This window comes from Conger conger, chromosome 1 (genome assembly GCF_963514075.1).
Source record: "Conger conger chromosome 1, fConCon1.1, whole genome shotgun sequence".
Classification (NCBI taxonomy): domain Eukaryota; kingdom Metazoa; phylum Chordata; class Actinopteri; order Anguilliformes; family Congridae; genus Conger; species Conger conger.
Genome location: NC_083760.1, coordinates 26,220,246 through 26,246,034, shown reverse-complemented (window position 1 = coordinate 26,246,034; position 25,789 = coordinate 26,220,246). Strand labels below are relative to the sequence as shown.

Below are 25,789 nucleotides of genomic sequence, written 5' to 3'. Positions count from 1 at the left end.
GTACACCAGATTGGAGAACGCTGTTCGCTGTCTCAAATTTTTGTGGTTTAATCTCACACAGAAATTTAATTTGAACTACAATTAAATATGTCTGCATGCCTATGATGTGAAATAAATTGAATATTTAAACAAACCGTTAAGTAAAAATGTGCTGCAAAAGATAGCTTACTACATTTTAAAATATGTTGTGAGTACACTAAATAATACCACATAACAAATGTAAATGTATTTACTAAGTAAGTAATGCTCAAACAATAGGAACAGATCATTTCTGTGCCCAAGTGGAATTGTGCAAAAAGGCGGCCCCTTTTATTTAATGAGTTTACCAATATGATTGCAAACTAATGCATTTTGTTGAGAATATTAATTCCGCCAATAACAAATTAGGAGCATTTCTTACTGGAGCCATATGGCACAGGTCTATGACTTATTCTTATTTTTGTGATGTTCTCTGGTTAAGCGGTGTAGCTAAATTACTTTCTTTTTATTTTCATTATCTAGATTCAAAGCTGTCAGCATATAGCAGGCATTCCTGTGCATCATTCCAGTACACTGTAATTAGTTCTGAAATGCTTTGATAATCATTTTGGCATGTAATTAGTATTTATGTTATGTTACTGTACTTACTGTATTAGCAAGCATGCAGCTGCAGGCCTTAGCAAACCCTGTGTAGTCTGCTCAGACTGTGTGATTTTGCCCCTTTTTTATGTTTTCTTGGCGGAAGCTAATAAAAAGGCTTCTGTGCTGTCAAATAAAAAGCTTTTCACACAATGACCAGAACACACAGTCATCTCTCCTCTTGTTCTGTTTATTCTCTGAGCAGGGCCGTTGTAATAGCTCTCTCGCAGTGCCGTATTTAGGGTGTCTGATTGAGTGACATAAGCACTTCACCGTCTCATAAATAGAGTTTTTATGTGCTGCAATGTCAGTTTTTTTTTTTGGAAAGTTGGACATTACCGAACACAGGCATGAGCTTGTGAGTGCTGGCTGTTGTAGTGATTTTCTGCTTAAGAGCCAGAGTCTTCCCACCGCTCTGCTGGTCTGGAAGGCCGCGTACGCGCTGTTCACTTTTAGCACCGTCTGCACAATGTTTCCACTCCGCGTCCATTTTCCAGGCAATTTAAAATGTGGTATTACAGAGTGGGTTTTTTTTTCCCAGAATGCCTTACGCTAATGGAAGCAGAACATTACAGTAATGTCCCCCGTACAGCCGGCATGTCTGCCTGCATGTTTTCGGACTGCTTTCATCATCTCACTCTGCTTGCCACCAAATAAATACTAAATATTGTTATCATTATAGAGGCAAAGAGAGAGACTAATGGCTGTCCGTCTCAGAGCCAAGAAAGCCCAGCGGATAAACGGCAGCTGCACAGGCTGCTGATGCACTTAAGAACGAGTGGCTGGCGTTTTTGGCCGGGATGCATTTCTGTTATCCATTTAACGTAATAACTCTAATTCTGCTGTGTCTCACTCCAGTGTCAAGTGGTTAGGGCCAAAGGGGACCTTTTGCTATCCAAGCAAATTCAAGAGCCATTTTATTTTAAACAGGCATGTCTGTCTGCTGTCTGTGTATAAATATGAATTTAACGGCAATCAGACTAAATGTTCTAGTGATAACAAACATTGCTTATTTGTGCAGTCAGTCTGTTACTCTTTTAGACAAATGAAAAAAAATGGGAATCCCTTAAATTATTTTGGATTTAACTGAGCATTGGAACTTTAAAATAGATTACACAAAATACATTTGGTAATCTGTGGCAGACTGAAAATGCTGCATACATTTTGTAATATTGTTGTGGCATAGCTATAACAGAAAACTGTCTTCATCCTGCAGTACTAATGTTCACAGTCAGCTGTTATATGTCTATGATGGTGATCAGAGTTAATAAGATGATGTTTCAGGGTACATGTAATTTTATAGAACCGTCGATCTGATACCTGAACATGTGCTCATGAAATTCAAAGTCAGGGGGATAGAAGACGGTGGTTGATGCAGCTAATTCTCAGAGCTGGTTTTCATTGTCATTGTCTTCTCTGGATAAGATGTCCAGGGCTCTCGGCACGGGAACAGCCACTCCAGGAAGAAGATCCGTATCTATGAGTAATAGGAGCCCTTGGAAATACAAGAGATGTTTTAGGATTTAGTTAGAGGATTATTATGGAAAGAGATCAGGAGGATGTGGATACTTGCCTGTACATGAATACTCAACTGTACAGACCCCACCCTATATCCTCGCTGGAGCAAACCAGACCGTCATCTTGAAGAACCAAGCAAGAAGGCTTTCTTTCCAAGAATGCTGTCTTGACTTAAAGCGCCTGTTCACCTATTGGTAGTAGTAGTTCAGTTTGGATGATATTTACTCAGTTATGAGTAATGAGTTATGAGTTTCAGAGATTCACTTTGGCCCTTAGAGCCTTGGCTAATGGAGACTCGACTTGAGAAGAGGAAGATTTTGCAGTTGAGACTCAGTTTGGCAAATAAGACAATTAAGGTTTACGAATAGAGGTGCTTCAATTAAGGTTTGCTTGGTTGGTTGGTTGGTTTTTGACTTTGAGTAGCTGTGGCAGTAGAAACAGACTGGCAGTTTTAGCTTTGTTACTGGATGATTGACTGTTGACACCTTCCTGTTTGTGTCCCAGGTTTTGTTCCCAACATGCAGCGGAATCCTCCCATGGCCCAGTTTGGCCCCCAGCAGCCTGGACCCTCCATGTCACCGCACCCCTCACCAGGGGGCCAAGTGCAGCATGGGATGGGGCCCTATCAGCAGAGCGGCTCCGGTGGCACCTACGGACCCACAGGGGGGCAGTTTGGGCCCCAAGGTAGGAATGTCCCAGGGGCTGTGGCATGTTTGTGCAAAAGCGATATAGCATTTAAATTGCTAGCATAGACATGAATTTGAATCACATCCTACTGTAACTGCACCTTACTACCTAAGTCCTATATGTTAATTCCTTGCTGGGGAACTATACCAACAAGGAGGCTCTTGATTATATAAGCAGATTTAAGGTCAGTCACAGAAATCTACTTTGATGTTAACCAGAGAACATTGTTGTGTTCTTGTTCTGACAGTCAAAAGACAATAACATTATGTTCTAGGGCCTATAAGTGTGCTGCCATTTATGTGGTACATATGGTCTGTGACGCACAAACTGAAAGTAAGGACTCATTTACATCATGTCTTGGCAAACCAGCCAATGATGGTGATAACATTTAAATCAATAAAAAAAAGATTTTCCATTGATAATATATTCTATGAGTGTCTACTTCCAGAATAAAGGAATGGACATATAATGCATCATGTGATATATATGCATATATTTATGCATATTGCATATTGTTTTAGCACTGCTATATTTGGTATATTTTGGATGCATTTTGCCATATAAATATTTAAATATGAGGGATATTTCACTATCCCTGCCTCTCAGCAAATCATAATAGAGTATTAACCCAAGCCATGGTAGACATTAATTTAAAGCAATTGGCAGGGATGTTATTAAAAAATGTTGTTATTATTGCTCCTGGTCTCCTAGCTGCTTGGCTTTTATTTTGGTTTGGTGCATCTTTTGATGCTGCCTATTTCAGAGGGATTCTCTGGACCATGACCTGATCGCTGGGTAATCTTAAGAGTCAGTGCTGTAAAGCCTTATTGGGTACTGGGGTATTAGCACAGATCTGCTCTGCAGGAAGGTCACACATCCCATCTCTCAGCAGTTTCAGAAACCAGGCTGTTTGGCTTAAGAACCCAAGCAGCAGCCCTGCACTCTCCCTGCCCCCCTACTCCATCACCCTGTGGATGTAGCCTGCTTACCTTATGGGTGTGACTGTCTGAACTCAGTGCCCTTTGACAAGGCTGATGCAAGGATATATTAGTGTCACTAGGCTTCTCTCTCTCTCTTTCTCTCTCTCTCTTTCTCACTCACTCTCTCTCACACACACACACACACACATACACACACTCTCTCTGTCTCAGCAGATGGACTAGACTAAACATTTAGAGGGGTCTGCAGAATACGTCTTCTGAAGGGAACGACAATGTCCCAGTCTCATTAGAGAGGGTCATTGTCTTAACCTTGGCCCCAATATAAGGTGGCGCAGCTAACTTTATTAAATGTGATGGATGAAGAAAATGCAATAACTTTGTGTATGAAGCTGAATTTATTATCCCACAGAGCAGTCTGCCCTAATTAGGGTGACCACTGGTCAACAGATTTATGGGACAGAAAGTGGCCACTCCTATCAGTTGGTTAGTTGCTGTCATTGAGGTTAACAGTATTTAGAGCCTCTCTCACCATCATGTCACTTTCATTGCTTGGGTGACAGTTCCCTCACACTCTGTACTCCTGACCGTTTTTCAGTTTGGGTTTTGGAAAGGGAGCAGCGTGTAAGCCATAGGGCCCGACACGTGATCCGTAGTGCCATTTTAATGGGTCTGGGTGATGAATGCACCTTCTGCACTCCAAAATGTCCATAACAAACCTACACTTATTCGGAAACATGACTTCTAGTCCGTGTAGCCAATTTGTGTTTTTATGGATGCTCACCAGAAGTTTGAAACCTAGAGGTGGCACTGACCTGAGACTTTGAAAGGTATAGCTGAGTGGGGATAGTTACATAGCTTATTTTATGGAGTATTATGGAAAGAGATCAGGAGGATATGGATACTTGCCTGCACATGTATACTCAGCTGTACAGACCACACCCTACATCCTCACTGGAGCAAACCAGACCTTCATCATTATTTCCAACCATGTTGTCTTGACATAAAGTATCTGTACCTCTGTACCACCAGACATTTAAAACTAAGGTAACACTAGCCCCAGACGTTGAAAGGTATAAAGTAAGCTGAGTGTGGATAGTTACAGAGCGGTTGCCCTCCTCCTCCGAGCATGTGAACTGGAGCAGGCCGTGGCTCGGACCTTTTACGGAGGCCTGGATTGCACAGGCCGTCCCTGGCCCAGCTGACACAAGCGGGCCTAGCAGCTGCTGCTTATTGTGCTTAATGACAGCTCCATCTGCTTTCTGTCTCCCGCCTTGCCAGAAAATTACTAACCCATTAAACCCACATGGACACAGCCAGGATCTCCGAGTTCCCACTCTGTCTGCCGTGTTGTTCTTGGACACACTGCGAGGCACAAGTCGTCTACTCCAACAGACGAGCTCACGCACGCAACTGCGTACACGTTTGCCTACACGTACTCATAACATACGCCCCACGCTTGTGAAGGCATGTATACATATGCAGACACATGTAGACAACACGTATAAAAGTTGAAACATTTTGACTGCATTCCCCCTCCTTTTTTCGAAATCTCCATTTTGGAGTGCACAGTCGCTGTTGTAACCCAGTTCCATTGCTTTAACATTCTCTGGGAAGAGCTTCATCCAGCTGTGCGTCGCCCAGCAGGATTCCAGGCCACGGCCTGCAGAATGTGTGCACTGTAGTAACAGCACGTCCCTGAGAGAGGACAGACATGGTGTGACAGGCAGGGTCATACTTGGAGTTGGAGCTCGCTCGGCCCATGTTAATCATCAGGACCGGCTGAGTTATGCTCTTTTCTGACAACACAGTCTCTCTGACAGAAAGCAGAAATTAATTTTGTGGGTGGAGCAGCAGTATTCCCTGTCTCTAATTTGATTGGCCGTGGTCCTCCTTTCCCACGGGAGTCGGGGGATTCAGACACGGCTCATGAGAAGCATCTTTGGAACGTGGTTTCCACGCCGCAGATTTAGCTGGAATTGTGACCGTGCCTAGGCTCAACCCTCTCCCTCCCACTATAAATGCCCCCATTCTACTCTTGACGACGAGTGCTAATGTAAGAGGGCCAAAGCTACTGGGAGTTCATTTGGCTCCTTCCCGTATGTTTGTGTTTTTTTTGAGAGTTGCATATGTAAGAGCAGTCCTTCAAATGTCAAGGCTCTCCAGACATGTTTTTAAATTCTACTTTAGAGGAGAAAGAAATTAATCGTTGTGGCAGTGGAGGAACATGTTGGAACACCTGATTCTCTAAAGCTCCACCATTGAAGGAAGAAAAGGATGAACATGAAAAGTCCTCTGAATTACAGTTTGAGAGGTTGTTGGCAAATCCCAATGGTTTAACAAGTAAAAAATACACCAAAATAATGTCATGACCTTGGAATTATAAGGTTCTGAATGGTTTTGAGATGTCGAGCTTCACAGATACCAAAGTGAATGTGCTCCTGGCAATCTTACATTTTGCATTTTTTCATAATTTTATAAGTCAAACATAATTAGTTCCCTATAAATAACGTATTTATGACACTAACCTTTCATTAAAAATGTCAGTTTCTTTGGTCTCGATGTGGCAGTCAAGCTAAAAATCCAGAAGGGGCTTCCCTGAATCTTCCTCGGGCTGACCCAAGTCAAGTGTGTGTGCTTGCATTTGTGTAAGTGTGTGTGTGGGTTCAGGTGCTCGAGCGTTCACGTGTGTCTCAACATGCCGCTTTAAGACTGAGCGGGGTGCAGCCAAGTGAGAGTATGTCTCTGCAGGAGCATGTGAAAAAGGACAGCTCCCCCACCGCAGTTCGCAGAGGCTGCTGGGAAACAAGCATGCCTGTGCGAGACTCCCTGTGGTTCCAGCTGAGTAACAATTCTGGGACTTTCTTCTATTTCTGCAAATCCCCCATTCGTGTTGGCTAAGCTGCCTGAGGCAGGTGTGGATGGGTTTTAGATTTCAGTTTTAGATTTCTTTTTTCAATGCTCTGCGTTAGATTTCCTGGCTGTCTATGGTAGAAAGTCATACTGAACTGAGGCTTTATGGGCACCTGTCTATTTTTCTTTTCTGTAGCACTGCACAATGTTCCTTCATTTCAGACTGGAAAACCTCTTTGAGGGGACACATACCCATCTCTAGACATATTCTCTGGGGATTAAAGTGTGAGCCTGACTAAATATCCAATAATCAAATCAAGATAAATGCCCCCTTCTTAAAGGCAGATACAGCGTTTTACTCTTTTATTTAAGGGTATTTGTCCTTGGAGGACATGGCAGTGATAGTACTGTCTGAGTGTGTGTCTGCAAGCATGTGACCATGAATACAGTGAGCACCATAATTCATTGGACAGTGACATTTTTTTGTTTTTTTGGTTCTGCACTCTAGCACATTTACTTTGAAAGGATACAATGACAATGAGGTTGAAAGGCCGACTGTCAGCTTAAAAAATATTTTTAAAAATTACAGTTTAACATAATGTAGAATAAAGTAATGATTTATAATATTTGGTCACATATCCTTTGCATGCAGTCACTTCTTGAAGTCTGTGACGCATATCCAGCCTCAGACGCTGTATATCTTCCATGGTGATGCTCTGCCAGGCCTGTACTGCAGCCATCTTCAGTTCCTGCTTGTTTCAGGGACATTTTGCCTTCTGTCTCCTCTTCAGCATGTAAAATGCACGTTCAATTTAATTCAGATCCGGTGATTGACTTGGCCAGTCAAGGATTTTTCACTTTTTGGCCGCCAAAAACCCTTTTATTGCTCTGGCAGTATATTTCTGGGTCATTTGTCTTGTTGCATGATGAAGTGCCGTCCAATAGGTTTGGAGGCATTTTGAGGCATTTGGTTTTATCTGAGCAGATAAAACATTTCTGTAGACTTCAGAATTCATTGTTCTACTTCTGTCTGCAGTCACATCATTAATGAGGACAAGTGAGCTCATTCCACTGGCAGCCATACAAGCCATAACACCCCCTCCACCATCTTCCTCAGTGGTATGCTTTGGATCATGGGCATTTCCTTTTTTTCTCCACACTTCCACACTTTCCTCTTACCATCACTCTGGTACATGTTAATTTTTGTCTCATTTGTCCACAAGACTGTTCCAGAACTCTTGGGGCTCTTTTAGGTGCTTTTTAGCAAACTGTTCTTCAGGCTTATCAGTGATTTGCATCTTGTAGTGTACCCTCTGTAGTCCTGCTGGTGCTTCTACATATGGCAGACTTTGACACATTTACACCTACATCCAGATGTGCCATTGTCGGGGGGGGGGGGGTTTTCTTCAACAAAGAGAGTATTCTCCAGTCATCCACTACAGTGGTCTTCCTCAGTCTACGAAGTCTATTGACATAATTGAGTTCATCATTTGTTTTTTTCTTGTTAATAATGAATAAAACAGTTTACTTGGGCATGCCCAGAGTTTTTGCAATGTTCCTGATTGATTGAATTTAATTTCTGAGCGTTATGACGACCAGATTAATTTGCATCGACACTGTTAATCTCCAAAGGCAATTTGAAAGTCTAGAATCAAGACTAGACATCAACAGCTCTCTTCTGCATTCACTAATGAAATTAATACACCTGCCTCACGAAACACATCTGTGAAGCCAATTCAACAAATATTTGTAGTACCTTAAAATGGGGGGACCGTGTACAGAAGGTACTGTCATTTCTAATCGGTTCATCCGATATGGATGGTGACACCCTGAAATTAAAGCTGACAGTCTGCACTTCAACCACATTCTCATTGTATCCTTTCAAACTCAAAGTGCTAGAGTACAGAACCAAAATAATACAAAACGTGTCACTGTCCAATGAATTACAGTATGGCGTTCACTGTATGTATGCGCATGATCTTGTGAGTTAGCAAGTGAGGGTTTGTGTAGCTGGGAGTAATTTTAGACACGTTATAAGTTACAGTTGCAACCCCCGACCTTTCAATTGCTATGTTTCACTGTGTTGTCAGGTAACTTCCCACGACCGCCCAGCTATGACGGAGCTCCAGGTTCCAGCTACAATGGGCCAGGTCCTGGCGTGACCAACAACCTGGGCGGCCCCTTGCAGGGGCAGGGTTCTGCCATGCCCCTTAACCACAGCCGGCCCTACTCCGGCACCATAGCGCCCAGCTCTCCCAGCATGCCCCAGTCTGCCAGCCCCAGCGGTGCCCCCTCCCTCGCCAACATCAACCGCAAGGCCCAGGAAGCGGCCGTTGCTGTTATGCAGGCAGCCGCAAACACCACCCAGGGAAGGTGAGTGTGTGTGTCTGTGTGTGTACCAGTGTGCCCATGTGTGTGTGCGTGTGTAGGTGTGTATGTGTGTGATAGAAGTTAAGGGTGCTTGAGTGTGTAAATAGGACATCGCAAAACGGCAGAAATCAATGTGCTGTTGCCCTCCATTTTATGCACAAAATTATCTTCTTTTTTCTCGCTATTTCCTCTGAAGCCTTCTGATGCTAAAATAAGCAGCATGCACCATTCCTCAGATCACCAAGCACTCTCCATGGGTTTTGAACGTTTATTCTATATTTTTAGTCTTTCCAGTCAAAGGGCCTCTTGGATCACACGGTGAAAAGTGCTCAATACAGATGTGTTGCTTATTTTATTTTCGCTCTTTATTTAGCATTTTAGTGTAATGTTTGTGGGATGGCTGTCCTCAGGATCAGACGGTTAATGTTCTGAGGAGGATGAGATCAGGGGCCTTCACAATATTTCTGTTCTGGCACCAAAGCGGACGCCTATGCCATCACTGTGGCAGTGATAAGCTTTCTCCAAGTACCAGTGCGCTCCATCACTTCTGTGCAAGCCACTTCATAGGAAATAGGCAACCAGCCATGTCCTGATAATGTATGTGCCCCATAAAGTTTACAGATTGTTTTTATAGGTTTATTTGATAAAAACTCTTTGTTTGAAGTTCACGGCGGTGTTGTCTGAATGACGAGTTTCGGATTCTTTTATTATTCCGTATAAAGTGGGCCTGGCGGTTGGTACGTCACATTAAAAGCGTAGATTCTCGCTTTCTTGATCCAGTGCAGCTCCTGTGCACAGTGACAGTCGAGCTGCTTGTTATAGCTGAAGAAACAGCTTTGTTCTCTGAGGTTTGGAGAAAACAGCCACAGATGAAGAAAACTTCTTCAGACAGGAGCTGAAAAAAGCTTTTCACCGCATAAGCAATAAGAACAGGCTTTTTTTGAAATGTTACACTGTGTTGTGCTGTTTGCCCATGTTTTAGTTCGATCCGTTCACAGTTTCCTGCATTTTCTGTCCAGAAATGTGGGCAGTTGAGCATGTGCAATGCATTGCACATGGAAGATTACTGAACGCTGATCCACCAAACCTTAAAACCCTGTTGCTAAATTAAGTGCCTCCAGTTGTAATTGGAGTGTTCTCCTCTGGTTTGGCTCTTCCTGCCATGGGACAGATAAACTATCCATGAACCACAAGCAGATGGAGGACATCTCAAACCTGAGCTTCGTGAGATTAAAAAAACATTTTCACAAAGTTACAGTAGGTTGGTGGGAGAGCATTTGAGAGGATGGCATTCTGGGACACACTGGGCCAGGATGGTCCGTGAGAAAAATTAGCTCTGCCACTTTTATTTACTTATATTTCATGGTTATGTACTTTAGTCTATTTACTTTTGCATTTAAAGTATGCCCTCTGGTGTTTCTGTGAAAAATTATCACTATCTCAGCCTACCAGCATTCTTTATATCAGCAAATCAGTAGGAGAAATCATTTGTAAAGTTACCTGGAGCACTATAGTAAGTATATGAAAATGGACTCAAGGCATAATCTTTAATTGGATGTGCCAAGTATAGACACAACTGATGTATAAATATTTGGAACGTTCAAACAAGCATTTGCTCCAGGTTTTATATTCATGGAAAAGATCTTTGAGTTTCCTTTTTAGTGGAATTAGAATTCACTCCTATGACATTAGTGAGAGGTGTTCAGCCCTGTGAGATTAGTGAGGTGGTGTTCAGCCCTGTGAGATTACTGAGTGGTGTTCAATTCTGTGAGATTAGTGAATGGTGTTCAGACCTGTGAGGTTAGTGATTGGGTTTCAGCCCTGTTAGATTACTGAGGTTGTGTTTGGTCCTGTGTGATTACTGAGTGATGTTCAATTTTGTGAGATTAGTGAGTGGTGTTTAGCCCTGTGGGATTAGTAAATGGTGTTCAGTCCTGTGAGATTAGTGAAGCGGTGTTAAGCCCTGTGAGATTAGTGAGAGATGGTGGTCAACCCTGTGAGAAAAGTGAGTGTTCAGCCCTGTGAGATTAGTGAGTGGTGGTCAGTCCTGTGAGGTTTGTGAGAGGTGGTATTCAGCCCTGCAAAATTACTGAGTGGTGTTCAGCCCTGTGAGATTTGAGAGAGGTGGTGTTCAGGCCTTTCTGGTCATTGAATGTACCCCTATTCCTCTCAGTGCAAGAAGAAGTCAAGCTATGCAATTAAACCTTCTGCCATTTTAAATCAATCTTTCTTTACTTGACTTCAATTTCATTTCCATTAAAACATTTTACTCTCCACATCAGTGTTAGTATCAGTCCAGTACCAGGGGAGGTGGCACTACCCTTGCTTGCAGAGTTTGTACTACATTTCCCATAACACACCTGCAGTGCTGCCGCTTCGCTTCCCCTTCCCGTGGCTTCTTACTGTCTGGCCGCATTACAGCAGAGATTTTTAGTCCTCTTGACCTTTTTATAACAGACATGCACATGAATACAGCCCTCCAACACTGACTGCGTCTCAATCCAGAATCTCATAGGCATAATGTTCAAAGAGGGGGGCAGGATGTCCTGTGTGCAGACACTTCCTGTGATAAACAGCATGAAGAGCGATATTTCGGACTGATAGATTATGACGTTCGTCAGAACTCCAGATCCTCACTCTCCGGCACGTCGGTGACAGATTAAGCGCGTCCCGACGTCCCGATCCGCTGCCGCTCAGCACCGCGCTCCGCGGTCGATGCATCATGACGCGTTTGGCATTTGGAGAATAAGTTGCGTTTGACACTCGGTGATTAATGGCTCGTAGCTGCGTGCGGCGCAGACGGTATGTAAATGCAGGAGAGACCATTAAGAGACGCCGTCTCCGTCAATAAGAACTGGCACCGCATGATGCGTGCCGCTGTGTCGAGTGAGAGGAGCCGTCAGTCTCGCCCGAGTCCGCCGCTTCCTGTCTGAGCCTCCGGCGTCAGCCGGTCGCCACCGCCCCGACTCTCACCGCCCAGGCGAATGGCTTCGTCCTTCCTGCAGTTCTTCTGTACGTAATTAAGATGTAAGACGGCGTTTGCCGGGGTGTTTTTATGAAGGATCGCACGTCAGCGCACAGGGTTGGTTGCAGAACAGTCGCTGGATCAGCGAAATCGGCCTTTTTGGACCTTTATTTATTTGGAGTGGGGTGTGGGTCATCAGCCATGTTGGCCACAGACACCCTCCCTCCCCCAGAATAACAGGGGGGCAGCTTGTAGCCTAGAGGCTAAGATACGGAGACCCGAATGGTGGGTGGTTCAAGGTGTGGCCACGATGAGATCCATGCAGCTATTGGGCCCTTGAGCGAGGCACCTAACCCCACATAGCTCCTGGGTGGATTGTCCCCTGCTTAGTCTAATCAACTGTAAGCCGTGTCAGCTATATAGTGTGAATAACTATAATGTAATGTCATGCCTGTCCTGCATCTGGGATGGTCCATCACTTGATGGTCTAAGTACAATGTTGGCTTCATCTTCCACTGTAGTTTTTTGTTTTCATCATTGCTCATATTCATTTTTTGTAGTTCCATTTCATCTCTCATTTGGTCCCTCTCTCCATCACTCTGTCTCTCCCCCCCTCCCTCCCTTCTTTCCGTTTGATGTAATTGCGCTGTCTGTCTTTCCCTCTGAAGACTCTGCTCACATGAGGTTGGATGTGAATGTAATTAAAACTGGCTGCTATTTCTGGGTGTGTGTGTACGGGGGGGGTGGATGCTCGTGCCCCCTCCCTCCCCCATCCCGGTGGCTCCACAGAGGGCTTCCCGCTGACACCGAGCTGACAGGCGCGTGCGAGCTGACAGCGTTTGAGTCGAAGCCCCTTCCTGCTTTGCGGTTTTTGTCTTTTTCGGTTTCTCCCATGTGAGCCCGCCTGAAATAAAGGCTTTGTGTAAGACTTCTGAAACCTTCTCTCGTAGCGCCAAGATCTCGTGCAATCTCTGTGGATCGTTTTGAAACATTTAAAGATAATCTTGCAATAGTCGCTCTACCTTGTTGTGTTTGCTGAACCCCCATCCCCTTTGTCCTTAAACTTTAAAGCTGGACAAAAACACGTTTTTGAGGGTGAGTCGGGCACGGAGGGTGAAACCTGCTCACAAACAACGGCTGTGTCTTTTTGCTACTTCAGTCTAACCCACAATTCTCTGCTCATTCTGCCTGGTTCCATCTCTGCAGTTGGGAAGGGGTAAAACAAGCCAGCCTGGTTCCAGTTCTACAGTATCAAATGGGGTCAAATGAAGCCAGCCTGGTTCTAGTTCTACAGTTCTACAGTTCTTACAGTTTGATTCTGCAAAAAATCATCAGACCCTACACCCCTGCCAGACCTCTTCGTTCAGCCTCCACAGGCCGCTTGGCACCTCCCCCTCTCAGAACCTCCACCTCACGCTCACGACTACTGTCTGTTCTGGCTCCACGGTGGTGGAACGAACTCCCCGTTGAGGTCAGAACTATAGAATCTCTCCCCACCTTCAAGCGCAAGCTGAAGACGCACCTCTTCAAGCAGCACCTCTCCCCATCCCTCCCTACCTCCCTGTGAACCTTAATTGTTGTCTCTGTGACTTGCTTTGTGTATCGGTATTTTTAGTTGGCTAGGTAAGCAGTGTTTGGATAGTTAACTTTGGTGACTTTTGCTCTGTTTGTTTGTTTGTTTGTTAAAAAAAAAAAAAAAAAGGCCCTTGTCCTTATCTTTGTTGTACAGGTAGCAGTTGAAATTGTACTTACCTCTAGGGTCTTTCAGCGAACTTATCCCTGGTTATGGGTATGCACTTTGTTGTACGTCGCTCTGGATAAGAGCGTCTGCCAAATGCCAATAATGTAATGTAATGTAATGTAATGGGTAAAACAAGCCAGCCTCATTCCAGTTCTACTGTATCAAATGAGGTAAAATGAACCAGCCTGGTTCCAGTTCTACAGTGGGGAAGGGGTATATTGAGCCAGTCTGGTTCCAGTTCTACAGTGGGAAAGGGGTATATTCAGCCAGTCTGGTTCCAGTTCTACAGTGGGAAAGGGGTATATTAAGCCAGCCTGGTTCCAGTTCTACAGTGGGAAGGGGTATATTGAGCCAGCCTGGTTCCAGTTCTACAGTGGGAAGGGATATATTGAGCCAGTCTGGTTCCAGTTCTACAGTGGGAAGGGATATATTGAGCCAGTCTGGTTCCAGTTCTACAGTGGGAAGGGGATACTGTATAATGAAGCAGCCTAGTTCCAACTTTACAGTGAAAGGAATATAATGACAGACTCTAGGAGTTGCTAATGACACAATTTCCCTTGGAGGAAAATTGAGCAAAAAAAAAAAAAACAGGAAATAAAAGGCTATGAGAGAGAAGTGCTTTGGGGTGAATCCTTGCCAATATAATCATTTCTGACCTCCTTTTTAAGTAAATTTGCTAAATAAATCAGAAGTATTTGAATGGCAAGAACCCCCTGTCACCTCCAGCATAGCAACTTCAGGCCTGGGCAGAAAAGACCGGTTTGAATAAATCTATTAAATGGGTTTTTGTGTATAAATGGGTTTTGTCTTTTCAAGCTATTTTGTGTGTGTGTGCGTGCGTGCGTGCGTGCGTGCGTGCGTGCGTGCGTGCGTGCGTGTTTGTGTGTGTCTGCTAGTGTGTCTGTGTGTGTGTGTGTGTGTGTGTGTGTGTGCGTGTGTATGCATGTCTGTGTGTGTGTACGTGCTTGTCTGTATGTGTGCTTGATATCTGTATGTGTGTGTATGAGAGTAATTGTATTTGTGTGTTGAATATACAGGTTTCTGACATATATGTATGTGTGTGTGTGTTCAATATATTGTATGTGTTCGTTATGTGTGTGTGTGCATGTGCGCACACAAGTGTTTTTCAGGATCTCAGGTTTTGAAAAGCAGTCATTTCCTTTTGTATTCCATGTTGCTGTGAATTGACTCCAGCTTTTGAAAAGAGCGTGATCATTAGTATGCCGTCCACACTCATGATTAGTGAACAATCCATTATGAGACAGGAAATTCTGAGCCAGCGCGAGAGTGAAGATGAGACCCGAGCAGCAGAATCCCTCAGTTCAGCTTTTCCAGCTTCACGTGCTGGGACTATGTGCAGGACCGTTTTGGCCGAACCCCTGTCTGCTGCAGTGCACCCCACCCTGCCCCTCTCTCTGTCGGTTAGGACAGCCAGCGGGAAGCAGGTCTCTCCCAACATCAGAACCCTGTCCTCCTGAAAACCGCTGGGTCCTTTCGACTGTTCCCATAGCAACAAATAACCCGATCCTTCCTAGAAGTACACGTCTGAATCATTAGCTGAAGAGCAGCTTGTTGGTGCTGGGGGTTTAGCACACACTGCCTTTTATCTTGCTGGTGTCTAGGACAGGGAGTCAGTGGAGTGTGGCCTGTGGTTCTCATTGATGTGGCCTATAGGGCAGCCTGGGGCAGCGTGTAGCATAGTGGCTAAGGTACATGACTGGGACCAAGAAGCTTGGTGGTTCAAGCCCTGGTGTTTCTGTGCTGCTGTTGGGCCACACAAGGCCCTTAACCCCTCATTGATCCAGGGAGAATTATCTGCAGGATTAGTCTAATCAACTGAAAGTCTCTTTGGATAAAAGTGTCAGCTAAATAACTGTAATATTGAAATCTCTTTAGCCTAGTGGCAATGGTGCATTACTGGGACCTGGTTGGGATTGGCCTCTGTTTAGGCTAATCAAATGTAAGTTGCTTTGGATAAAAGCAGCAGCTAAATAACCGTAATGGAATATAATGCGGTTGGCCGGTATAAGGTATTAGATTAGGTCCAGACCTGCAGCCGTCTGAGCGTGACAGACCCTCTCTGATGCCGATGTCATCCCTGGAACCTCCCCGTCCACGGCCATTTTGTCTCTGGGTTTCAGGCAGAACGTGTTTCCCTCCATGAACCAGACGGGCATCGGAGGCTCCGGAGCCCCAAGCAGCCAGCCACCTGGAAGCACCCAAGGGATGATGACATCGCAAGGTCTGCGCTACAACACTCCACCTTCAGGAAATACAAGCCTGTGTGCACTATGCAGAGTGCACCTGTGTAGTGTCTGAAGTACAAAGCACTCACAGTGCAGTGTGTGTCTGTGTAGTGTACATTATGTATTGATATAATCAGTTAATTATGCGGCCTTCAGAAAGGATAATGGGGTGCCAGCAGCTTTAGTACAAAAATATGTTTGTGTTAACAAGTGTTTTAGTCTCGTAATGAGACTTAAAATCTTACATTTTTCTCTCAAGTGAACAATATTAGCTTGTTTTAAAAAAATATTATTTGCTTGATAAGTGAAAATCTACCCAAAATTTTGTAAAACGGTCTCACCTCATTGGCAATGTTTTTGTCTTTTGTAGCAAAAAAGTAATAGAAATACGATTTTAAGTTTAAATTACTTGTTGAGACCATAGACTCTTGAGAAATATAGACCAAGTGCCTGTTATGTCACCCACTGACAAGGCAAGTTTACTTCCTCTGTAATCTGTCCCTGATTTGTACATAAAGTATTGCTATATCGTCCTAATAACACAGTACCTGAAAGAAAATCGGCAAATGGGGAGGCATTAGACGAAGGAAAAACACAGATTGCGACTACATTTCCTTATGGTTAAAAATGATTGATTTCTTATTTTCACCGCAATTGTACCATTAAAAATGGGTCTGAATGGCCATACTGGTGCCAACGGTATTGGTGCTAGTGACCACTGTGAAGGTCTCTCGGCATGACCAGGAAATAAACATCAAAAAAGAAGCTCGGTTTTGGCCGCTTAGTTGAGACTGACTTCTTTTTTCGTTTTTTGCAGCGTTTAATATTTGTGGACAAGTACATGTGCAGACTCTTCTACTTAGCTGTCCTCATAGCTCCCCCTGGAGGGCCGGAGGGTTCACATGCCTGCTCATGTCCAGTTGAATTAATAGTTGATGAATAGAGGGCCTGTAGAATAGTACTCTCTGTCTGTCTGAATGAAGTTTCTCTGTTTGCCTGATTGTCCCCTTCAAAGGGCCCATGAGGTTACCTGGAGATGGGGCAGTTGCAAGTCCCCCAAAGCTCAAAGATAGCAAAGAGGAGAGTGGACCAAGCACAGAGCCCCCCAAAACTAAGGTAGCAGCCCTGGGTTCTGCATGTGCACTTTCTCTCTCACTTTCAGATGTCATGTTGTTGCCTTGACTCACTGTGGTCATTAAAGATCCCATGGCACTTCTTGGCAGACAATTGAGGCTCTTGCCAAATGTTTCTTGGCAAATACAAACACACATGGTCACACAATCTCATAAAAGGGTGGCCTGTAGCGTAGTGGTTAAGGTGCATGACTGGGACACACAAGGTCGGTGGTTTGAATCCCGGTGTAGCCACAATAAGATCCGCACAGCCGTTGGGCCCTTGAGCAAGGCTCTTAGCACTGCATTGCTCTAGGGGAGGATTGTCTCCTGCTTAGTCTAATCAACTGTACGTCGCTCTGGATAAGAGCGTCTGCCAAATGCCAATAATGTAGATTATCACATACAGATCACATACTTCACTCACGCTCATACACTCGCACACACACACATACACACCCTCTCTCACTCTCACACACACATTCTCTCATACACAAACCTCAGTTGCTGCTTTGCTCAAAATCTTTCATTGTTATCTCTTGTTATTTTTCCTTTGCTTTACAAAGCTCTCTTTGCTGATTGACACCATTCCACATGTTGTGTTATTATAGAATATTCCAGGGTTCCAGTTTTACCTGTGGGAGTGGAGACAGGGTTTCGCTGACACTGACTGTCAGAAGTGTATACCTAGAGTACAGCGCTCAATGAAACAGAGGCCAGATGACAGGTTTCTTAGGAAGGTTTCAGCTGTTGGGACATAAGAAGGAAAATGAAAGAATCTCTCACACAAATGCTTGTGTGCACTTTTGTTTCCCCTACAGGACAGCTGTGGTTCTCAGTGCACTTCTCAACCCTCCACCCCCGTCCCTGCTCCCTCCCCCCTCTCTCCCGCTCCCACCCCCACCCCTACCCCCCTTTCCCCCACCCCCACCGCCGCCCCTGTCCCCTCCCCCCTCTGCCCAAGTCCTGCCAGCTTGTCCTCTTACCACGGCGACGACAGCGACAGCATCAGCAGCCCCACCTGGCCCAAAACACCTTCCAGCCCTGTGAGTAGCTGTGTGTGTGTGTGTGTGTGTGTGTGTGTGTGTGTGTGGTGTGAGAGAGAGAGGGAGAGAGGGAGAGGGAAAGTGTGTACAGTATGAGGAAGAATCTGTGTAATTATGTGCTGAAGCTATTTGACGTATGAGTAAACTAAAGAGTATCCTGGAACCTAAAAATAGGCCTAAAATTTCTGAATCAAGAATTACTTAAAAAAAAGAAAAGGCACCCATAACAGAAATGGCTCTTAAGAATTTAGTACAATTTACATCCTCAAATTTCTCCTTATCTCTCTCTCTCTCTCTCTCTCTCTCTCTCTCAGAAGTCCTACTCCTCCACCTTGAGCAGTGAGAAGGTGGCCCGGCTGTATGAGATGGGGGTGGAGGCTGAGAGGAAAGCGTGGGTGGAGCATTATCTGTCCTTCATGGAGGAGCGGGGCACGCCCGTGTCCAGCCTGCCGGTGGTGGGGAAGAAGCCGCTGGATCTGTTTCAGCTCTACATGGCAGTGAGGGAGCTTGGTGGCCTGGCCATGGTGAGGAAGATTAGCCACAACAAACCACCTGAACCCACTTTTCTCTCCAGCACCTACAATCGCTCTGACTATAATATGAAAAATAACTACCCAGTGAAGTTATTGGATAGCTAGACATTGGCTACCCAAAATTAAAATGTAATGTTTTCAAGTGTTGAGTAATGATTGCCTACCCTCTCCCTAAAGAGACGACGGACCAGTTCAGACCAGCTCCCAGCTTGACATGGTTTGACCAGCTCAAGCTATGTTTTGAAACATAGCTCTGACAAGCTACCAGGACTAGCTGGTTGACCTGCTCATACCCAGCTAGACCAGCTTATGACCAGCGTGACCAGCTCAATTTTCAAACTGGTCAACCTGCATAGCTGGATTTTAAAGCAGGGAGGTCAAAGCATTGGTAGCTCCCTTTTCTGTCATGATGAAAAACAGTCAATTTTATGTGTTATGCACTTCTTACACTGAGACAGACACTTTACAGAGCAACAGAAGGCCAAAAAAGGGCAAAAACCAGGTCTGAACCCCTCAATAACAAGGTTAAAAAAAAAGTCCCAGTGGGGAGGAAAAACTCTCAAACAGTGGCGAGAAAAAAGACTTTCTACTTTCAGTAAAAGTATAAAGTACGAATTTGGTGAAGTATAGTGTGCAGTTCAGAGACGGAGGGTGATGCATGTGTAGCTCCAGGCCACATCAAGGCGTGGGAATTAACCAGTGGAAGAACAGGGCTGCAGCAGTTTGTGACCTCAGGGCGAAGAACGGGGTTGGACCGATCCGTGAACCCGGGGGAGGGAAGGGCAGGGGCCCAGAGAAGAAGAAACAAAGAGGGAGAAGGTTGAGGCATTGCAGAAATGATCAGTACACAGCATATGATGTAGCCTCTGTGAAAAGCTCCAACTCGATTTCGATTGATGTTCTCACCCTGCAGTGGCTAACTCTGACCATGCATTCATGAGACTAGGTGAAGCTACCATCCTCTCTCTGTGCCATAGCCCAGCTCATTGATCTGGGTTAGGCTGCTAAGCCCTGCTAGCTTCAGGGGCCGAACTGCTAGGGTGCAGGGTCCCACTCAGCAGTCCACACCTCAGCAACTAACTTCCTAAACTCCATGATTCAACTTTGCCATTTATCATTGTCCCGTGACCTAGAGTCACCTCCCTCATACCAGGGATCTTCAAATCACTGTCCTTCCTCCCTTTACCTGGGAGTCAGGTGTGAAGTCAATCCGTAGCACTAATTGTTCAGTGAATTACTTGGGGGAAAAAAGGAATTTGGGGAATTTGGGAAAGGGAATTTGGATTTGAAGTTTGGATTCGATGATTGCTGCTGTATACCCACACAGACTAAATGAGCAATTAGGAGAGTAACAACTGGAAATTTGGAGGCCAGAGCGCAATATGGAGAGCCCCAGGGCACTATACTATGGCAGCCTACCTAAAAGATGTAAAGAGGCGTACACACAGCCATGAGCGTGACCCTGGACTAACCACACATAACAGCAAACCTGAGTTTTCACAACTAGCATGCAACATGCCTCATAGCTGTAATGTGTGAAAATAAATTCAAAACAAAACAGCTTTGCTAGTTAGCTATTGCTTAACTGCCAGAGAGTTTTGCTTCAAAGTATTCCAGCCTCTAATGAACCTTTCGTTGAGCTTAATTAGGAATTGTTGCATTTTTGAAGACTCACAAAGTGCAGACATTAGCAAGTGCAAAAAAAAGTTTTCATAAGGGAAACCTCATTAACCTGCCCTTTTTGCTCTTTAACCAAGCAAGACAAGTCGGTTTTCACAGCTGCGTGAAAGCCTGCCAGACTTGCGTACCTACAATACGTAAACATCAAAGTAAAGCATTCTCGGGACTCAAAACAACAGAACACTGTTCGTGGGAAGGGCACTCACTAAACTACAAAGTTTTACTTTGAAGAAAAACATTGATGCCTACTAACTATCTAGCTACGTAGCTAGTCAGTCAGGGTTAGGGTTAGCACATATTAGCTGTTCACATTAGCACAAACAGAGCGCTCTCTTCCCTCAGCCCACCCGCTAGGTAAGATTGCCATCTTGTGGCAGTGTGTGGAGTATTCATTTGAGTAGAAGATCAGGGGAAATGTGGACAACGTTTTGAAGTTAATGAGGCCATGCCAAAGCTTTGCTGCAAAGGGATGACTAGTAGTGTAATAATAATAATAATAATAATCATAGTAATACCAGGCCGTATGCCCTGTAACCTGGTTCATTTCTCTTCTTGGCTGAGAGAAGTGTGAAACAGCATGAACTTGACAGTGAGCTCTGCCCACTCGCTCCACAGACCAATAAGAATAAGAAGTGGCGCGAGTTGTCGAGCGGGCTGAGCGTGGGAACGTCCAGCGGAGCCGCCAGCTCGCTGAAGAAGCAGTACATCCAGTACCTGTTCGCCTTCGAGTGCCAGGTGGAGCGCGGCGAGGAGCCCCCGCCCGACGCCTTCCCTGCCACAGAGGCCAAGAAGCAGCCCAAGATACAGCCGCCATCTCCCGGTAAGGACAGGCGCTGTCCTACGGCAAGAGAATGTGTTCATCTTTCAGTGCCTGAATTGAAGTGTCTGTTCTGTGATTTTCTGATTCACAGTTGATACACCCAACATAAATACCCAACCTGGCTCTTTCAACCTGCTACCTAATCATCCCCTGATTTAACTGCCTAAACAATCTCCCACTCCACCTCAGCTAATGTGTGGTGAGCATTCTGGCGCAAAATGGCTGCCGTTGCATCACCCAGGTGGGTGCTACGCATTAGTGGTAGTTGAGGCGAGCTTCAACCTCATGACTGTAAAGCGTACAAGTGTGAGAAAATCGCAATATAAATCCAACTGTCTAATAATAGAAGTTGTAGAACAGCACAGGGGGAGGGGCCACGTGATAGGGATTAGAGGGGGGGCTACTCACAGAACGTGAGTGGCTGGCAGGCGCTGGTATAGCACTCCATCTGTGCGTGTCTGCCGGTGCTGCCTCAGGGCCAACGGCTATATTTAGCCACCAGGTGATAATGTCGGGGGGATCCCCTGGGGTAGGATAAATGGGGGGAGGAGTTCAAGAATGTAAACAGAACTGACCTCCGGTCAACCTCCTTTCACAAGCAGCCAAGTGATGCAGCTTTTGGCGTTTTCCACTGCCACTATTTCTCTCTCTCTCTTTTTTTCTCTCTCTCTTTCCACTCTCTCTTTCTGACTCACATCCTTCAAAGAGGGCACTTGAGACCAGGCTGTCTCTGTCCATGTGCCAAAGGGCATGAGGAGCGTTGTGGTAGCCTTAAGGGCCTCCTCCACTGTTCACATGCAAGACTACTGACGATCACCAACCCAGAGAGAGAGTGTGTACGTGTGTGTGTTTCTGGTTTGGGACAGTTCTCATATCAAACACACAAGACACATTAATGCCCTGCGAATTTTGGGAGCAGGCCATTGTGTTTGGGCAGTGAGTTTGTCTTACGCTGTTACAGTTTAGGCCTATCCAGTGAAGAGCTTAATGGTGGTGAACTCATATCTGGCTCTGGCCTTCAGCTTCCCCCTGTGCCCGTGCCCCTCGCAGAGCTTACAGAAAAAAAGCATGAAAAGCAATCTTCAAAAGACACCAAAGCAATCCGCAGTAGGACGGCTGCCATTTTGGCTCTCCCCGTGCGCCCGTTCCCTGACACTCCTCCGGAGCCCATCTGTTACCAGGGGTGCCACTGTTGCGTGATCGATCCCAGTGGAGCCTGAGCTCCGCCCCCGCACCCTCGTGAGGCATTTCACAGGCAGGGTACGATTCTGAGGTTTACGGTCCAACCAATATACTGCAAAAAAACCTGCCAAAATGACTACATTTAGAAAACAATGCTTGAATCAAGCAAAATTATCTGACAATCGGATACGAAAGTTCTACTTGTTAAGACTTCTTAAAACAAGACAGTACTTGGTAGGTAATTATCTTATCAGAAAACATTGCAAGATTCATAGCCTGAATACAAGATATTTACACTTGTTCAGATTTCACTATGATTTGAGAATGTCCGTAACGTTTTCGCAGGTTCGGACTGTGAAAGTCGACGTTTCTAATATTATTTTTTCCCTTCCCTCAGTAAACCCGGGGTCCCTCCAGGGCCCCCACTTGCCCCAGTCCACGGTCAGCGGCTCCATGGCCGAGTTCCCCGGGGACCCGAAGCCCCCCACGCCTGCTTCCACGCCCCATGGCCAGATGACCCCCATGCAAGGTGGCAGGTGGGGGGCGCTCTCTCTCCTCTCCTATGTCCTCCTGTCTGTACTATACTAACTCAGTGCAGTCCTCTTGTCCAACAGAGCACAAAGATGAGAGCAGTGTATTAGTGATTATAAAAACAACCTTAATAATAGTAATACAGTAGAACCTCAGATATCCAAAACTCAGAAGTCCAAAAAGTCCGGTCAACCGAACAGGGTATGGAATCGGAAGTATAACATTCATACAAAATGACTGCAAAAACACTGTTCATTGAGAAAAACCTTTAAATTATATGAACATTCGACAAGGGACAGATCTTAATGGCTATTGCTAAAGAGTAGCCTACAAGGAAAGTGCCATTTTGACATAAAAAAGGACCAGGCCAAAATTTGCTGTTGGTTGGAAGCGAGAAACGTTTCACAGGCCAGAATGATTTTAAATTCAGCAAAGATCGCTTCACACTGATGGCTATGTGAACAGCAACTTTCGTTTACTATTGGTGTTCTGCCACAAGAGTGCGAGCTTTGCCAGCTCCACTATACGGATTTGTTTCCGATTTAACAAGTACCATTGAGGTTATTGTTTTATTATGACTCAAAATAAACAGAAATTAAATAAATATAAAACTTATTTATATTTTCCATCGCCCTGGACTGGACGATGGACTGGTGACCTGTCCAGGGTGTATTCCTGCCTTTCGCCCAATGTATGTTGGGATAGGCTCCAGCCCCCCTGCGACCCTGTTCAGGATAAGCGGGTTAAGATAATGGATTAACTTAATTTCCTAAAATTGTTGTATTTCAAAATCACTTTCAGAGTTCCGAAAATGTCAGTGTTCAGAACGACCTTCATTCCCAACGTGTTCGCTTCTCTGAGGTTCTACTGTAGTAGTTCCAGTTTCCTCCCACAGTGCCAAAACATGCTGTTTACGTAAATTGGAGAGTCTAAATTGCCTCTGGGTATGAGTGCGTGAGTGCATAATGTGTAGTGTCCTGTGATGGACTGGTGGCCTGTCCGGGGCGTATTCCTGCCTCTCACCCAGTGCATGCTGGGATAGGCTCTAGAACCAAGACACAAACCACCTTCCCCCTCCTCCCCTGACCAGGAGTAAGTAGGTTAGATAATAGATGGATGGATGGATAATAATAACAATAATAATAATAACCCACAGCCTGGTAACCATTCCAGACCATGCCAGTCCCGCCCCCAAGGGCAACCCACAGTGGGGGAGGTTTCAGTTGGCAGGGATGATAAGGACTCCCACTGGAGGATTGGCCACCTGCAAGTCTGCCTGTTAAGTTGCGCGCAAAGCGTCTGTCTCTGACTCATGTCTGTGTAAGCCCAACTTGCGAAATGTGCCAAAATAAGTGGCAGTGCTTGGCATTGTATGTTTTTTCAGAGAATATGTGCTTTTCAGAGAGTATCTGCACTCTTACATTTGCTGCCCTAAAATGGAGAGACTGGGACTGTATAAAAAGGGCTGTAATTCCTATACGGGTCACCTGACATGGATGTAAATACCCTGAAATTATAGCTTTCAGTCTGCTTCTTAAATTCATGTTCATTATTTTATTTCAAATCCAATATGCTGGAGTATAGAGCCAAAACAAAAAACTATCCATTGTGTCAAAGTACTTAAATATGCACTGCATTGTATATACATTTTAAAATCGGGGAGAAAAGGTGAGAGAGACCATATAAGAAGAAGAAGAAGAAGATTTCAACTCTAAGGCACAAAAACAAAGGATGGCTGTGAAGTTAATTAAGATTCAAATCAATAACCAGGTGGGGTTATCAATTATTTAAATGGAGCCTGACCAAAACACTCTCCTGCAGTCACTTTGCATGCATGAGGGAACGTTTATTAATATCAATTACTCCTCTTTCCATCGTCACAGTTACCAGGTACATAATTGCAGATAAATGGGTTTTAACATGTCTTGTGACAGTGAGCATACAAATTCTGAATGCTGGTGAATTGGTGGATTATAGTAATTTGGTAAAATTGGGATAAAATACTCATAGCTAATTAAATTTTCTGTACTAAAATAATTGTGAATGTCCGTTAGCTGTAAACTCAATCCACTTTCTACCGACTTGGTTTTATACTTTTATAATCTGACAGATTTCTTCCTTATTTGAAAGGTCACTTTGTGCCAGAATGTATTGTGTGCGTCTGTCTGTATGCTGCTTTATTTGTGTGCATTTGTGTGCATGTTTAAGTGTGTGTAGAGTGCATATGTACTGTATGTGGTTTGTGAGTGCATTGATACAGAAGTGTTTGTGTGCGTGTATGCTTGTGTATGTGTCTGTATGCAAGTTTCTGTGTGCTTTTTGTGTTTGTGTTTGCGCATGCATGTTTCTTTGTGTGTGTGCTTTTTTGTGTGTGTGTGCTTCTGTGTATTTGCATGTGTGTGCGTGCTTGTTTATGTGTGTGCGTGTGCTTGTGTGTGTTTGCTTGTGTGTCTGTGTGCTTCTTTCTCTGTGTGTGCTTTTGTGTGTGTGCAAGTTTGTACACTTGAATGCATCTGTGTGTGTGTGTGTGTGTGTGTGTGTGTGTGCTTGTGTGTGTGCGTGTGTTTGTGTCCGTGTGATTCTTCCTCTCTGACAGTGTGCTGGCTGCTTTGTGGTAGGAGCAGCTCGGTCAGTGTGCAGGACCCGTTCTCAGAGGTGAATGACCCTGCCTTCCAGAAGCGTGGTTCCCTGCCCCCTGGCGCCCCCTACCAGCCACCTGCCAACATACGGCTGCAAGACCCCTTTGCTGGCATGAGGAAAGGTCAGTTCACCAGCCGCTGGGCGGCAGTGTCTATGACATGAAAACATGGCATCAGTTGGCAGACACTAATAAAAACCCAGCTAATAACCCAGTGTTATGACCTTCCCCTCAGACCCCAAAATGTGTGCATAATGGTTTAGCTACCAAAAGGGCAAGATCTAAAAAATATGCACAGTAAATTGCAAATA

At 44.9% G+C, this 25,789-nt stretch overlaps 1 protein-coding gene across 1 annotated transcript in view; it reads left to right on the top strand.

Annotated features, from left to right (window-relative positions):
- The window catches only part of LOC133141430 (AT-rich interactive domain-containing protein 1B-like), a 126,331-nt gene that overhangs the window by 90,864 nt on the left and 9,678 nt on the right, over nt 1-25,789 (top strand). The window contains exons 7-15 of the mRNA XM_061261990.1: nt 2,641-2,820; nt 8,705-8,987; nt 15,832-15,932; nt 16,952-17,052; nt 17,870-18,094; nt 18,409-18,618; nt 20,923-21,127; nt 22,707-22,845; nt 25,459-25,601. Of these exons, the coding sequence (XP_061117974.1) occupies nt 2,641-2,820; nt 8,705-8,987; nt 15,832-15,932; nt 16,952-17,052; nt 17,870-18,094; nt 18,409-18,618; nt 20,923-21,127; nt 22,707-22,845; nt 25,459-25,601 (1,587 nt within the window). The remainder of the gene's footprint in view (nt 1-2,640; nt 2,821-8,704; nt 8,988-15,831; nt 15,933-16,951; nt 17,053-17,869; nt 18,095-18,408; nt 18,619-20,922; nt 21,128-22,706; nt 22,846-25,458; nt 25,602-25,789) is intronic.